This window comes from Festucalex cinctus, chromosome 14 (assembly GCF_051991245.1).
Source record: "Festucalex cinctus isolate MCC-2025b chromosome 14, RoL_Fcin_1.0, whole genome shotgun sequence".
In the NCBI taxonomy this organism is placed as follows: domain Eukaryota; kingdom Metazoa; phylum Chordata; class Actinopteri; order Syngnathiformes; family Syngnathidae; genus Festucalex; species Festucalex cinctus.
In genome coordinates, this window is record NC_135424.1 from 3,450,852 (window position 1) to 3,468,864 (window position 18,013).

Here is an 18,013-nt window from a genome sequence, read left to right on the forward strand (position 1 = left end):
ACAACCTGAACTGGTCCAGCAGCCAGCTGAACAAGTAGTGACTAAGTGACTCATGCTAATGCCTTGTTAGTTTCAAGCACATTTTGTCCACACTCCTTTAAACTGTAGCTAATCTCTGCTTCCAATCACAACCGGACACCTTTGTCTTCATCCAATTACTGATAAGCTATTAAGTGTTCCCTCGACTGAAAATTCTCACACTCTCCAATCAAGCCCACCAATCATGGGCTCCACCCCCCCCACACTCGTCACAGCAACTCGTCACCTTGAGTACAATTTCTCATCATTGTTCTCATTATGCACACAGTTCTTCTTGGAAATGTGAAGCACATGCTTTGAAACGAGAGCCAATGAGTCATTTTTAAACCCTAAAAAAAAAAAAGATTAGACAAAACATTAGCTCCACTCGCAGAAATTCCTGATATCAAAAGAAAATCTAAATACATTTTGTTGAGTGCACTTATGGTCAATTTAGACATGCATTCTTTGGGACTGTGGGAGAAAAATTGTGAGTGGTACTAACAATGCGAGCAGCATGCCGATAAATCCAGTAAGAAATCGTAAATATATTTTGCATTTACAAAGAAGATCAATGACACAAAAAATTGGATTGACTGTGCCATGCAAACCCACCAGGATTGTAACTTTAGCTACAATGTGATGTGGAATTCTGGTTAAAGGTATGCCAGTTTAAACGAAAAAGAAAATCTTCAATGTAATTTTAAGGGGACAATTCGTCATGCTTATGTGCTGCGGGAAGCAGAGTGTGCGTTTACTTTCCTTGCACTGCCTGACATGCTTCAGGCTCCGGTACTCCGTTTTTTTTCTTTTTGTTTTTGTTTTTTTTTTTTGGGGGGGGGGGGGGGGTGCACTCTGAATAACTGAACGACACATTTGAAAAAAGTTCTGAGTTTTCAACCTTAAACGTCTTGCCAATAATATGTTATATGTGACCTTACAAGTCTAAACATGACATTCAAATTAATATTACATTTGTGGCAGAATCCAGCCATTTTTATCCACCTCCGGGGGCTGCCATTTTGCCACTTGCTGTCGACTGAAGATGACATCACAGTTGCTCAGGCCTCAAGAAACGACCAATCGCAGCTGACCTGTTTTTCTGAAACTGAGCTGTGATTGGTTACCTGAGCAACTGCGATGTCATTTTCATTGGGCAGCAAGCGGCAAAATGGCCGCCTTCTGATATTGATAAAACAGCTGGATTTTGCCGCATAACTCATATTCCACTAACGCAGAATACTCCATTTAGACTAGTGGGGCTGCATAGAACATATTGTCCCAAAATTTTTTGGGGTTGATTTCTTCTTTAACTCTTTGATTGCCAAACGTTACCCAAAAAACAACCCCAACGGTACCAGCCTATTTCGAGCATTTTCTCTCATCTTTCAAAGCAAACAGAATATTGTCCGATATGACTAAATAAACATGGTGGATACCATATGAAAGATTCAATTCCATTCTTTCAAACAAAAAAGTATGTTTCTACCTTATTCCGTTCTTTAGTAATCACCATTTGAAATTAGGTCATTTAAGTGACATAAGCGGAAATACAAAAATAGAGAAAACAAGCTTTTTGTGAAAAGATACTTTTTTTTTTTTGCGCAACAGTGACTTTGACTCTAATATTTTTTGTTTAGTGACAAGGCAGCGCTGCACAAGACTTGTGTTGCCCATTGAGAGAGAAAAAAAAAAGTAATAAATATAAATTAACGTTTATGACGGCATTCATTCGGATTTTAGAATACGTCATTAAACGTTTTTGGCGGTCAAAGAGTTAAGCAGTGCACTCTGAGCATATTTCTGAACGCACTCATGATGAGCGAACGGGGATTTTGGCGGCAACGAGCTCTAATATTCATAGTCTTTGTTTTGGACACATTTTGACTGATCCGACGTAGAATAAAGGAAAAATATCAAGAAAACCTGTGAAACAACAATAGAGATGAAAGTCCCATAATGAAAAATCCCAAACTATTATAACCCTGTCATGAATGTGAGTCGTGGCATGACTGGTTGTTCGTCTGGTTGACTGGCGAACATTCTAGAAACACTCCCATGCGGGCGCATCTAACACAGTATCTAGCGAGTGCACATCTTGCGATGGACTTTGTCGTAATCTGTGTCTAATGTGGCCAAGATGGCGTCGGCGGGGTTTCAATTACGTGACGCCACCTTACCCGAGGACATCAATCATCTCTCCACTCTCCTCCTCAACACTGTCTGCCACAGCGGGCGCGGCCACCTCATCCATCACGCGTTTGGCGAGTGTCAGCGTCCCGCTTCTTGAGAAGAAAAACACCACAACAACTTCCAACTCCTTCCCGGATGTGCAATCCATCTGAATTTCAGACGCCAAAACAAGCGTGCGCGCGCGTCTTTCACGCTGCTTTCGGCCGGGCCGGGTCAGCGGGAGGCTCGGCCGCTACTCATCCTCCCGTTGATGCGCTCGTCTCGAGTGGCGCCGCGACTCTTAATATCCAATTTAGAAGCCTTCTTCTTTTCTTAAATGACTTTGTGTTGGCCAATGAGTTTGCCTGCGCTCTCCGGCTGCAAAGAAACTTTTATTGCCTCTGAACACAAAAAGCCATTAAATGCAGCCACACTTGCGCAATTTTACACATGACCTCTTTATGGGAGGTTATGAAATAAATTATCTCTATTTGTATCAATGTCAGCCTGGGTTTGAATCTCAGCAGGGGCCCTCATATATGGAGTTTTCTTTCCATTCTTGTTTTGGTTCGGATTACTCTGCAACCCAAAACATGCTTCTTTAGTTTAGTCACTATATAGACTGGCATACGGCATATTTTTGTGCTGAAACACGTCTAGTTTACCGGGTTTGGGAATTTGGCAGACCACGTTGTGACCGCTTAAAGGCACAGTGTGTAGGATTTAGCACCATCGAGTGGTAAACTATTAATTCAATTATTAAAAAAACATCAATATTCCAAAAAGTATGTTTCTATCTGTTTCCGTTTTGCAGCAATTAGCATTAGAAGAGAGCTAAATTTCATCAGTTTTCGCAAATCTATTCAAAATTGTAAGTAATTTAGCTTTTTTTCTCGATGGCCCTGGTTGATCTCCTTTGCTCTGCTGCCACCTGCTGGCCGTTTGTGTAATAACTACAATTTCTGCAACTGTTCTTTGCAGTTGAGAGGCTGCATCAAAGCCTTCTGTTTGCTCTAGCATAAAAATAAATAAAAATAAAAAACGTATATATACGTCTTTGGGACACTTAAAACATATTTACACGTTATTGGGAGCAAATGAGTTAATATGAAATATGTAAGAGCTCTCTAAATAAAGCAAACTATTCAGGTTAATTACATTCTTAGAAACAACAAATGATCAGCAACAACAAACCGATTTACTGTCGGCCTATACTTGGTGTGCGATACGATTCAAGGACGGCACATTTTAAAATGTAATTAAATCAAAACCAATTTCGTAACTCAAATTGTTTTTTGTTAATTTCTACCACAATGCGAGTCCATTGATTTGATTATGCCATTCATTCATCTTGAAGTCCCCGGCACCCTAACTCGCTTCAGCCTGCAATCTTCCTCACACATCATCCTCATCCTCATCATCACCATGCATCTCGCTTCTGTGCTCTCTCGCTTCCCTTTGGAGCAAAGCATCAACATTCATAGCTCATGACCGGTGGCGGATTAACATATCCTTCGGTGGAGCTGGACTTGAATGAAATGTGAGAGGCCTCCCGTTGGGGATATGACGGCGTTGGCCACTGTGGCTTAGTCACTTGTGGGTCTCCAGATGACGAACGTCATGATTGAGTTATGACCAGCGAGCATGCAGACGCCAGAGACGTGGTACAATTATTTATATCCCTGCAGGATGGAGCGATAAAACAAGATGAGGTTTAATTTGAACTAAGGTCCACAGGCACAAGTAGAGAAGGTCGGGATTTTTTTTTTCCTCCCTAAAGACTTTCAAAAATACATTTTAATGAATTCTGCAGATTTTTCATTACTTTTTCTAAAGTATAATTGGGAATATACAGTAAAAGCTTAAACAAGATTAAAGGGAAAGTGAAGTTAAAAATTAAAATATAATATAGTCTACGCAACACCACTAGTTAATACCACATTTGTGGAATATGAATTAATCAGCAAAAAAAAAAAAAAAAAAATCCCCTTTCAGATTTGCTTCGAATTATTTAACCGTTATTCATCAGGTAAGGGCATTGAGAACATGCTAGCATTGCAAGTATTTGCAATGCCAACCTGGCTGCAGGCAGCGAGGGCCAAACAAACAAAAAGATCTTCACGTCTATAATCCCTTAAACAAGGTGTTCTCCATTTACACGCACACAATTGTCATCCATCTTTCCCTTCATATACAACGATAATGTAAACACGCATTATGTTCACAATTGTTACGCTCCCAAAAACGCAGGCACAAATAAGATTTTAACTCTTTATTCGCATAACATCTGGACGCTAAGCTAACTTGGGCTGTGGAGGTGCACGGGGAAATAGCGGATAATAATCCGACAAAACACACACTTCTCAGTCAGGCATATATAGACAGTGAATCGATCTGATTGTGATATGTGATATGTGGGTAACAGGACTGACATTGAATTATCTGATTGGCTGTTGACTAGATAAAGCGATGAAAGATTCCTGACATCAGATAGTTTCTGACATCACATAGCGTGTTGCCAGTTGAAACTAGATGCCGATTACATCAGTTCAAAACAGACACTTGACCTCACGGTCATGACCCAAAAATAACCCTTGCATGACCCTAGTCATGACAGTAAACATAACCCTTACATGACACCAATCGCATGCACATGATGTAATGTAAACAGCCATTTGTCCATACACAATGCACTGTAAATGTGTACTTGTCTATTTACATACGTACGCCATAATTGTCTCGACATTCACACACTCATGATGTATACAATAACATGCACACAAAAGTGTAACCATCTGTCTGCACATCCATGTACACAAAAAGTAAACACAATGTCTACCTATTTGCACATGTAAAAACCTTTTATTTACATATGCATATGCTGTAAATTCCCTTTTTTTCATTCACATACACACAATGCAATTTGCCTGTCCATCCACAAGCACAACTCTAATAAACGCAATCAGGATGTACAAATACATATTTTCGTCCCTCATTATTCCGACACGCTGTCCATCCTTAAAACTTCCCCGCACAGCTGTGATCAGAAAGTTCTGCGAAAACAAATTTAAGGCTAATAAAAACTAATCAGCTCCCCGTCATATTGTTGAGGAGCAAACATTGCACTTAAGTTGTTGTATTTGTTTTTAAATAAATGCACGCTGGGATGGAGTTTACTGAGTGGCTCCCGAAGAGACGAAATTCAAAACAAAAACAGCATGATTTAAGCAGCAAACCTCTGACTGTAAGAGGTCCGAAACATATTTAAAAGTGACTTCCTACACAAGCGGGGAGCGCCGAAGGACAACAAGTGTGCATTGTCCTCATTTCAAGGTGAACACCAGCGTCATGGACAGTTTATTTTGGATAATAAAAAAGGAAACGAGGATCTACTACAAGAAAGGAGAACCATAACTTGTTTTATAGTCTTGAGAATTAGGTTAGTGAGTTTCCGAGATGATCACCTTTTGGAGATGAACCGAACAAAAGGCAAACCGTAATATCTCGCAAAAGACACACCGTTGATATGACATCGTATTAGCGCAAAAGGAAGAATTAGCTCATACATAATTTCGCTAATAAAAGACTTAAAGGAATGCAGCAGCTCGGGTATGAAGACGGCTCCAAATTAAAAATTATAGCCTGTCACTTATCAAACAGGCTCAGGCTGCAAAAGCCTTCCCTGTGCTGCTTTGTGAGGCATACAAAACCAATAATATGAATTAAAAAGCGGCAGACAGAATGGCTTTTCACGGAGCCTTTAGCCCACGCCGAGCAATATTTTACCGACATGCCTGGATGAACTGATTCAAAGCCAACTGCAAAGGTAGTTATTTAAAAAAAAATAAAAATACAAATGTAAGGTGTAATGTAAGGTGAGGCCATTTGGACTGCAAGCTCTGCAATACCAAATGCCTCATTAACCTTGAGTAATCAATATTCAAGCCCCTTGGTTAACGATTTGTCACCTGAACTTAATTACATTTAACTGCATACAAGACTGTCACTTTGCATTGCAAAACGCCGTGAAATGATGCAAAAGAATGGCAACCGACTTGAAAACTTGCAATGCGCGTCATAGCACATGAATGGATTTGTTACGTGACGGGTCGAAGATGCGGAACTGATCAGTGATGAATCGCAATTAAGGTGCAATTATGTTGGTTTGTAACCAAATTCAAAACTGCTGTCTAAAAAGGTATGAAATATGACAACTATAGCAGTGGTTCTTTTGTCGTATGGTCACAATTCTCTTTTATAGACATTAAGAACAAGTAAGAACATGTTTTAGTATATTATAGGGATGTTCGATACCACTTTTTTCACACAATGACAAAAAATTGACGCAGATCCTGTTCGAAGCTGTATGAAGCTGCCACACTATAGCGCCAACTACTGCTGAGGAGGACTTTCTCGATGTCAGATTTGTTTTGTTTGTTTTTTGACATAAGGGAGATACTTGACTCATTTAGCCATATTCAGCAGTAAGAAGTTAATATTTTGTCTATAATTTGATAACTTCGTTATCTTTCAGGTACTATTAGCTTTGGAAACACATTTTGTCACTTGCTGTCAACTGAAAACGGCATCGCGTGTGCTCAGAGTTCAGGTAACAACCAATCCTGGCTCACTTTGCAAACGTCACATGACCAAAGCCCCAAAAAACAGGTTCATTAACGAGAATATGCAGTTGAAAAAATGGATCAATGCATGATTGGTGTCGTCACATAATTGGAAATAATTAATTATTCATAGTAACATCTAAAGATAACATTATTGAGGTAATTTGATGAAAAAAAAATATTGCTGCAATTTTGCGATTATTTGTATAGCGTATCCCCCCCCCAAAAATGAAAATTTCCTACTCTTTAATTGAGCTTTGAGCACTGATTCCAATGACGTCCTTCTGTACTCGAAGATGTGATGTTTCGGCATGATAAATGGATGCCAATCTGTGTGCGCGTGCGTGTGTTATTCCGGACAGCCAGCTCCTCCTGGGATCTGAAATGCTAATTCTCTGGCAGGTCAACTGGGAGCAACCCTTTTATCCGCTTCCATCCATTTGCTTTTTAGAATAATCGGAATCACTGGAAACATACAGAGGGAGTTTAAAAAAATAAAATAAAAAAAATAAGGCAGTGGGGGTCTGTATTCACTAAAAGCACACTTGACTGTTGCGCTGTTATGTCCACTTAAGAGGAGCATTTACCTTGATGTCTCATCAGAGCGTGCCGACATCAAGCGTTGAAATGAAAGGTCATCGCGCGATATCAAGTAAATGTCTTTGTCGCGCAAACGGCCAAGAAACGACAAAACCGTGGAAACAAAAGCGTGCTTGTGTTGGGACTCACCTCGTTGGCATAGACCCAGTGACTGTCCTTGGACGCCAGGTTGGTCTCCACGGCCTGCGCAGATAAAGCAAAAGGGAGAGGGGGAACTTTTAAGGTGGGTGGAGGTCTTTCAATGTCAGTCAAGCCTCAGGAAGCCTCGCAGCTTCGTTTTGTAATTCAAGACCACCTGGAATATAGAGCGAGTCTAACAGGCCATCGGGCAACGGCATTAAAAACACCAGCTTTTGGCTACGGTTAAACCTTAAGGCATCTCACGACACCGCAGGTCAGGAGCCAGCAAAGGATTACCGCTGGATGTTTGCTTTTTCTTTGGCTTTTTGTGACACATAATCTAAAAGATGTAAAAAAAGATTTACTGTTGACTTTAGGGATTGCCATACTGACCGCCCTCCAAGCGGGTGTGCAAGATAAAACAAGTGTTATGTGGATTGTTATACAGTGAACTCTTAAAACTGCTGGGTCAAAAAACAAAAACAAAAACATTTCGGGTGAAAAAGGTTTACAAAAATATAGCAAAATACAGTGAAACCTGTGTTTTTGTGTGCCATCATTTTTGGCTAATTTCCCATCGAAATTTTGTCCCAGTTTTTGTAGATTAATTTTACTTTCATACAGATGAAAAAGTTTCGGACTCAACAAAGCAATATTTTCAAGAGAGGTTTTTTTTTTTTTTTAACTCTTCTACTGTCGCACAAAAAAAACCTTTATATGACAAAGGCTTTGATCATTCACGTCATCCTTGAAAATGTTCTATTTCATCAGATACACTGCTGCCATCTGCTGGCCATAGCGGGAGAGTGTTTTTGATTCCACAACCCATTGACCAGGCAGTGCCACACTTAGACGTTGAACTGCCCATTGCTAAGAAAAAAAGATGTAGTTGACGTCATTTAACGTTGATGGCGACATACATTGTGATTTTACTAATCGTTATTAAACGTTTTTGGCAGTCAAAGAGTTAAGATTGTTTTTTGTTGTTACATGCATAAATGAGTGTGGTACACTAAATCAGACTGTTGTAGTAAAAAGGTTTGAGAAATGCGATACCAATGCCATACATGGTTCGGCTTAAGTGGACATGGAGGCTCGCACATTAATCACCTGGGTGGATCAATTAGTGTCGTGTATTGACGCTCCAGCACAGATTGCGCTGACATATTTCTGTACATAAGGATGTGATGTTTCAGCATGATAAATGAACGCAAGTGTGTGTGTGCATGTATGAAAGTTTTGCAAAAGGTCTATTAAGCTAAAAACTAAACCAAAATAACATTTTCAGAATCACTGTCTTTAAAGACCAAATACCAAGTCCGAAAACTTTGTATGCTGATTTGCAGATTTGGACTTTCAGCAGTCATGTCAAATCACTCAACTTTTTTTTTTTTTTTACCATCTGAAAACTTGAAAACAGACTGAAAGGTTGCATGAACCAAGCAGACCAGCACTCGATTATTGTTATGTTCTTCTGAGTGGACTTTCTCAAAAGCGCAACAAACAGCTGCAGCTCATTTTCTGATCACAACAAAGAGATCAGAACATACTGTATTATTCCAGTCCGAAAGGCTTTACACTGTAGAATAGATTTTAAAATCTTCTACTGGTCCATAAATCAATGAATGGTTTGAGTGCTGAATACAATAATGAAATGCTAGTCAAAGATAAACCCAGTGGGGCTCTGTGGTCTGCATAATCTGGTCAATTAGTGACGCCGAAAGTTCAAAGCAAACATGGTGAATCGACATTTATCTGTTATGCTGCATGCAAATGCTCTGAAATGTTTGTTTTGGTAATGTTAGTAAGCTACTTTCTATTTCTTTCCTTTCCTTTTTAATGTCGTAAACTCTTTTGTTTGTACATGCTTTTCAATGTTGTACATTCAATTATGTGAATGAAGCACATAGTTACCTTGTACATGAAATGTGCTGTATACCAGGATAAATAAAGCTGCTTTTCTTTGTCTATTGGGAGCAACCTTTTTATTCATTTCTATATATTTTTTTGTTTTGTTTTTATAGGAGATCATACTGTATTGCTTTGGATTTCCGTTTGTGGGGTTATGGCGTTAGAGGATGGGGCATTAAGAGCTTAGTGGCTTAGGAAGTATGGGCAGTTCGAAAATTTGAAGAATGTGTCTAAAGGGAGAGCGAAAACTGCCCAAAAACAATCAACCTCACCTAAATAAGACTAATCTGAAAAAAGCAATCGGATGGAAGCAGCAACAGTTTACGCCCGTCAACGCCACGTAATGCTCGTCGATAAAAAGCCGGCGTGAATCAAAACACCGCCAGCCACTAATCTTATCTCCAAACCTCAGAACAGCCACGCTTAGATTTTAATGCCCCCTTCTCATTTCCAGATTTCATCAAGCCCAACGACGTCCATCCGAGTCCAAAAGCAATATTTACCTCCACGCTTCAGACGCCGCATCTCGGGGCCTAATTGCGCAAAACTGCTTTGAAATTCAAATGGGGTGCAACGAAAACATCCACGCGTGACTTGCAAGAACATACAGTCGGGTCACGCGTTTAACACTTTCAAAATGTGAGGCATCTACAGAGAGATGTATAAGGGAGGCTCAGCCGCAAAGCTTCAGGTGCGCCATAACAGCGCTGAAGGTCATCTTAATGCAGAAGGTTGAAAGTGTGCACGTGGCAGCACAAAGAGAGGAGGAAGAAGAGCGTATAAACCGCAAGACGCCTCAGGGACACTTTAGTCGTCGTCGTAGTAGATGAGAAAAGAAAAAAAACAAAACGTAGACAGATGCAGGAAGTCATGTGCAGTCACCTGCATGGCGTGTGAGCACATTCACTTTAGAACGGATCATTAACAAACGTACTCTTCTATGTAAACCCTCTTTGTAAAAACATTTTGAATGCTTAGCTTGCTCAATATGTTCTTTATCAGTAAATACAACAAACACAGCAATTCCTCACTGAGGTTAAGATATGGGCAAAAAAAAAAAAAAAAAGCACGGCATCCAAAATCGATAGCTCTCGCCCTGACCTATTGAACAACAACCCAAGAGGTTTTTTAAGGTGATTAATCAGAAATGATGAACCGAAGAAGGGTGATCGAGCACATATACTGATATATTCTTCGACGACGACATTTTCAAGATCCAGCATGTCCAACTTGCGATAACTAAAGACTTTCATCACGAGTCTGTCATTCAAAATCGGGACTTATGCTCTGACCTTCAACAAACGCAAAAGACGGTGAAAGAAAATACCTGGCGACAATCATCTTGGATCACATAACCAATTCTTGTGCTGTCCTACAACAATATCTTCAGGCAATCTGTCCAGAACAGACTGGATTGAGGTGAATAGAATTCGGTTATCATTCATAATCAGTAAGCTTCTTGTACTCACACATTGAACAATAATCAAATGAGACTCGTGGAAAATTGTGCAGAGTTCTTGGAGCACATATTGTGTTTCGATGTTTGGTTACTGGTATCTCAATCATAGATGTCAATATAAATCCATAGTTTCCTTGCAGGCATACAAAAGTACAGAAAGAAGAGGAAAGTCCATTAACTCATTTGCTCCCAATAACGTGTAAATACTTTTTTTTTTATGTTGTAAGTGTCCCAAAGACGTATTTATACGTTTTTTTTTTGTTTTTGTTTATTTATGCTAGAGCATACGGAAGGCTTTGATGCAGCCTCTCAGCTGCAAAGAACGGTTGCAGAAAAGGTAGTTATTATACAAATGGCCAGCAGGTGGCGGCAGAACAAAGGAGATCAACCAGGGCCATCTAGAAAAAAAGCTAAATTACTTAGAATTTTAAATAGATTTGTGAAAACTGATTAAACTTAGCTCTCTTCTAATGTTAATTGCTGCAAAACGGAAACAGATAGAAACATACTTTTTTTTTCCTGATGAAAGAAGAGACTTCAATCTTTCTTTTGGTAGGTTCCATGCTTTTATGGCAATTGAACACAATATTCTATGGGCCTTGCAAAATCAGTCAAAATCCAGTAAAACAGCCGGGAGCGAACGGGATTGCTTCTGTGAAAATGGCGGCGAGTGAATGAGTTGAAAAATTTGATTACTAGAAGTGGTCATGAAAATTCTTTGTTTAGTTCCTGTAATATGATCAAATTTGACCATTCAATGAAAAATGGAGGCTACCTCGGCCATTTTGTGTTGACGATCACACAAAACTAGTAGGGTTCTTGCTTGGACACTGGAATAAAAAATGTGCATTGGTTTGACATTCGAGTTGGACTACATCACATATTTTGGATCGGACAGCCAACATTAATCAATGAAATATTTCAGGACAGTTGGTAGGGTTCTTGTGTGTACGTATCAACAAATCTGTGCTATCGTTCAACATCGAAAACATCGCAAGAAAAATTCATCAAATGCTTTTTTGCCCCCATTATACCTTGTTTCTTCATTACTTTATTCGCAAGATGTAGTCTATAGGAAAGAAAAATTTCACTGCAGCTCGATCGTCTGAATACAATACAATAATAGCATTACCATACGTAATCCATGCCTAGCTTTGTATCAATACAAGACTCTCTGGCAATTGGACGACATGTAGCGTATGATGATAAAGTAGGTTACTCATTAGGATTCTAAACAAGCAGCACTTAGAAGACAAAAGGCATCTGGATACAATTCCTCCGCCTACTAATGTGCCTAATCAGCCTTTTCCTAATCGAATTTGGAGCCAAGCGCCGCTTGTCTCCAGCCCCCCCCCTCGATTCCAAGGTATCACATAGCTATCTCTGGAAAGCCGCTCAGGAGTTTTAAACGTTGTCAACAAGCCGGGCTGAGTAAATTTGGCTTTGTGCGGCGTTGAAAAAGGTAAAAGATGACGCAAGCGTGAAACTCCGGAGAGCAACCAACGCCGCTCTACGAGGCAGACGAAGCCTGGAGTGACAGCTGAGGAATACTCCGCGCCGTCGATAGCAACTTCTCCAATCGGCGAAAAGAAGCCCCCGGGCGCGTTCTTACGCGGCCGCCGCGGCACAAAGGCGGGCCCGGGGAAACGCCAACTCCAATTTAGAAGGGAGGCAAGCCGAGAAGGGATTGAGAGAAAGTGCAGCGGCGTATGTGGAAACAGGTGGTGGGGGCGTTTGGACGCGCTCCAGACGGTTGAGTTTCTTCTGTGGGAAAAACATTTGCTGCAAATTCCCTCCGACGTTCACTTTGAATGCCGAGGGGGGAGACGAACAGAGGGTTGAAATGCATCACGGACTATCATAGCAATCCGCACGAAGTCAAAAGAACTCTTGAGCGGGGAACAAACAATGATTTCTTCACCGAATTTTCAAAACGTGACAAATCCCACAAATGACCAGGAAAAAAAGAAAATAAAAGCACCTATTGTGTCCTTTTCAGCTCTTACAGTGAGCGGAGCACTTGCGATTAACACATATAATATCTCCACCAACAATTGTAATGCAACAATTGCCTCCTCCCTCAAATCAGAAGCCTGACATAATAGCAAGACTAAGGATGCGCCGATATCCAAACCAGTAACACAGCCCGTCTCGTAAAAAAAAAAAAAAATTATATATATATATATATATATATATATATATATATATATATATATATATATATATATATATATATATATATATATATATATATATATATATATATTATACAACAGCTTCCAGAATATAGAAGATTATTTTCACAGCATGTCAACTCGCTAAAAAAGTTTGAATATTAAACTTAACAACTACATTGGTCTATTTTTACAAGACAATTTTTTAACCTACTGTATCAATAAAAAGATGGGCGAACCAGACTTATGAGAGATAAATTACAGCTTCATGTATTTTACTATTTCTTTTACATGACAGCAATCGGAAACTTTTTGTAACTAGCGTTGCCCGTGTTTTCAATGGAAATTCAGGTTTCCTGCAAGGACTAAAATTTACAATACACAATTATGAAGGAAAGTAAAACTTAAAATAGCAAATATTAACTTTTGAGTTAAATGGAATTGAGTTGAGCACCGAGTTTTATTTTTTGGGTGGTCATGTTGTTCTGTATTTTACCAAGTAAAAAAGAAGAATGTGATGGAACCCCAACAACCTAAAGTGACGTCACGGGAAAGCGCCATACAACAAACACATCTCAGTCGGTCCTGGTTGCTCAGCAATGTCTTGAAGCTTTCCCCGCAATGTTAAAACTGCTAGCATCTTGTTAGCTTCCTATGAGACCTCCATATTGCTATAGCTAAACTGCTAGCTGCTCTTCACATCTCATTAGCTGTCATGCCATTAAACTACCACGTCCCTTTCTGATCCTCAAACAGGAAATGTCACAAGTAAATAAATAAAATGCAAACAATATAAAAGTTGCATTTCCTCGGGTACAATTTCATATAGGTGTGGTGAATATTTATAATGACATTATTCAAATACATGAATGTACTACTTATACCAAAACAATTAGTGTCGGTCATATACAGGTCATACTAATACCTGATTGTAGGGACTGAAAAAAAAAACTTGAAACCAAGCACCTGAACAAATGTTTCCTCACCTTTAGTCAAGGCCGGGCGTCGTCTCATCTCCTTAATGAAGGTGATACTAAATGGGTAGCGCATTAAAAACACATCATGACTCCCATTTGCCATCATGCTAATGTTGCTAGCTTCCTCCCTCCATTTTGTCAGCTTCATGAAGGCTTCTTGTGGAGAAAGCTGCTGGCCTCCCGTGGAACATCGTTAGCTTCCCGCTGAGGCCATTGCGCTAAAGGTGAGGGTTTATTTGGCATTTTCTTAGCTTTCCTTGTTAGCTTTCCATGAGTATCCCATGGAGCTCAAGCTGCTAGCTTAATATAGCCATGTTGTTAGCTGCCCCGCCAGGTGCACCATGGGAGTCAAATTGATCACTTGGTCTCTTGTATGTAGGCATGTGTGTTAAATAGTATTTGATTTACATGAGAGATTACGAGATAGATAATTAAAAAAAAATGATTCTAGTGATACAATTTAAGCATCCTTTTCCTGTGGTAAATATTGAAGCTATGAATCTGTACATCTTGCGATCGAAATAATATGCACATGAACATTTCTGGCTAGCTTCCTGATACTAATCTAAAACAATGGGGGGCAAGATTTTAAGTACTGGTATGACCGTTATTATTATTATTATTATTATTATTATTATTAATGTATTTATTTATTTATTTTTTAATGCATAAAACAGACACTATTTTATTGATTAGAATAATTTGTTTTTGAGGGGCGTTTATCAACTATTCATCCAGGAAATATTTCAGAGTATTAATGCGTTTAGTTGATCTTTCAAAATATTTTAAAGTCATATTTAGACTTTGCACAGTTCTGATTGGCAGATAAACTGCATTTTATGCAAAGTAGGTGACCAGTTGTAATGTCGTAATTTGCACAGCAGTCACTCCCAGGATGTTCTGTGCTGTCATTGTTAATACAGTAATGCAATGCTTCCTCTTTTTTTTTTTTTTTTTTTTAAACATTATTATTAAATAATTTGGGGATTTTTTTTTCTTTCTGTGTATAGAATGTTATCGGCGTTACGGGGAGAATTTTTAGCATTTAATTGTTATTAGCCCCCCATTAAAAGCCTCAATTACATTCCATTAGTTTTTATTTTTATTATTTATTTTCTGGGCCGGACCAGTACCAATCCCCTTTTTACTGGAATGTGATAGCTTCTGTTACTCTAGTTTCTGTTCAGCTAATATTATTACATAAAATGTCTGGAGCATTGAAGTGTTTGCAAAAAGATTTAAACATCACACACGGTGAGGCACCTTAGCGGAGGGTGAATTTACATTTCTGAGGGATTCCCTTGGGGAGGCAATGAGTGGAAATTTCACACTTTCACCTGGGGGAAATTTAGCGTGTGAATCTTTGATGATCAACTTCAATTGCCGAGCTGATAGATAGTAATGAATCGGGATAGTAAACAGAGAGGAAAATGGTGAGCGTGACAAAATCCGTTTTTTTTTCTCCTCTCATTCATCGAGTGTAATTACTGTTATAAGACTACACATTTTTTCATTTCAATAGTTCAAATAATACTGTTTTTAATTAATTCGAAGGAGAAGGACATCAATGGAATAAACAATAATTGTTTACAAGGAGCTGATTAAATGTTGTTTCCAGCTGCTATGAAGGTGCATATTTACAAACATAATAGTGTATGTATTACATTCACTTCAAATTAACTCATTCACTCCCAGCTATTTTCACAGAAGCAATCCCGTTCGCTCCGGGCTGTTTTACTGAATTTTGACTGATTTTGCAAGGTCCACATAATATTGTGCTCAGTTTCTATAAAAGCATGGAACCTATTAAAAGAAAGATTAAAGTCTCTTCTTTCATCAGGAAAAAAAAGTATGTTTCTATCTGTTTCCGTTTTTCAGCAATTAGCATTAGAAGAGAGCTAAGTTTCATCAGTTTTCACAAACCTATTTAAAATTTAAAAGTAATTTAGCTTTTTTCTGGATGGCCCTGGTTGATCTCCTTTGCTCTGCTGCCACCTGCTGGCCGTTTGTGTATTAACTACCATTTCTGCAACCGTTCTTTGCAGTTGAGAGGCTGCATCAAAGCCTCTGTATGCTCTAGCATAAAAAACAAAACAAAACGTATAAATACGTCTTTGGGACACTTAAAATATATTACAAAAAAACATATTTACACGTTATTGGGAGCAAATGAGTTAATTGTGTTTTGAGGAATTGCCATGAAAAAGGGGTGTGATGACCCAGCTTTATTTTTTGTAGAACCATTTAAGACGATTTTGATGTCAGCCGGTTAAAGACAAACCGGGACAAAACAAGGCCAGCGCCTAGTTACGGAACACACAAGTTCAAACAAAGAAGGAGCACTACATGAAAACAAAGTTAGCCATTTTAATATATTTGAATGTGTCTGGCTGCTAGGAAGGAGAGCCCATGGTCAAAAGAACACCATTTAAATGCATCTGAATAATGCGCGCCGCCATTACCCGGCGCCACTCCAGTGACTTCAGGTGAGAAAAGCCCGTGAAAGCACTTTGTACACTTCCTATCTTTTAATGAAGCACACAACTTTCCTCTCACACACTGCAAACGCATCCTGAGAGAGTTAAGACGCGTTTTATGCGGAAACGTTTAAATATGTAACAAGTCGCAGCGTGGGGAGGGATCGGTCGCGTCCAAAAAAGCGGCGAAATCTGTCAGCTCCTTTTGAAACGAACGTCGGGGGAAAATCTGGGAAGCGGAGGCCGACAAAACGTACGAGCTGACCTCTTCACCTTGTTTCGCTGATGCGACGTGAAGACGTGACTGCTCCATTTTCTTTGCCGCCAGAAATAGACTGCGGCTTTGATATGCCGGGACGCGTGCGGGCGGGCCGACACATTAGCATCACATTAGACTTGGAGCGGCTTCTCAATCACCCAAATGTCACGCCCCGACATGACAAACATGGCTGATGAGGCCTCGTGGTTGCCTCGTGTCTATCGTGCTTGATCTCAGATGAAGCACCGCTGGGGCCGGATCTGACTGACAAGTCTGCACAACGCTGCCTGCACACGTTGTGTTCATGATTCAAAGGGGACATACAGTATATATTTGGTCTGATCTGGAATTCCTGCCCACCTATCATCTGTGAAATTATACAACTGTGTACAGTATCGTCCATGTGTCATGGCGCAAGACAGACATTGGTCCCACTGTGATGTCCCAATCAGGCTGATGTAAATGTTAACTCATTCACTGCCATTGACGGGAAAAGACGTCAAATGATGCATTTTTTTGCTGGCCTGGGAATGAATGTGTTAATAGGAAGAGCCAGGTTTTCCACATTTTAAAAGAGTTCCTAAAGACCGTATTCCATTAAGCGGCGAACGTTTGCGAAGTTAACGGATATAAAATTTTCGGAAGAATTCGCCAGGCTTCGTTCAAGGTCACAAAGATGTTTTTAATGGTCACAGGTTTTCTTGTCCCAAGGAAATTCAGAACATGAATTTTTTAACATGTTCAAAATGTTCTTGCCACAAGCAAAAACCTTTAAAACTGTTAGCGAGCGTTTGGTGAATGTTTGCAACCTTGAGCGAACCCTGATGAGAATTCAAGATTCGCTACCTTTGTCCCTCAGTGGGATACAGGCTGAAGTGTCTTAACTCATTTGCTCCCAAAGATGTTTTTTTTTTTGTTTTTTTGTTTTTTAAATGCTAGGGCATACAGAAGACTTTGATGCAGCCTCTGAACTGAAGAAAACGTTTGAAGCAACGGTAGTTATTACGAAAACGGCCAGCAGGTAGCAACGGAGTATAAGAGATCAACCCAGGCCATATTGCAAAAAAACTCTTTTCCCCATTTTTTAAAACATTTTTTGTTATGAAATTAAGCTAAATTCTAATGCTAATTGCTGCAAAACAGAAACAGATAGAAACAATTTTTTTTTCCTGATGAAAGAAGAGATGCTAATCTTTCTTTTGGTAGGTTTGATGTTTTTATAGC

At 39.5% G+C, this 18,013-nt stretch overlaps 1 protein-coding gene across 11 annotated transcripts in view; it reads right to left on the reverse strand.

Moving 5' to 3' along the window:
• grid1a (glutamate receptor, ionotropic, delta 1a) overlaps window positions 1–18,013 on the reverse strand; it is a 326,902-nt gene that overhangs the window by 56,004 nt on the left and 252,885 nt on the right. For 10 of the 11 annotated variants that reach the window (XM_077495430.1, XM_077495429.1, XM_077495436.1 and 7 more), the window contains one exon: window positions 7,542–7,595. In XM_077495430.1, the coding sequence (XP_077351556.1) occupies window positions 7,542–7,595 (54 nt within the window). Of the gene's footprint in view, window positions 1–7,541; window positions 7,596–14,042; window positions 14,385–18,013 lie in introns of those variants that run through there. The other variant, XM_077495439.1, reaches the window with a different exon arrangement.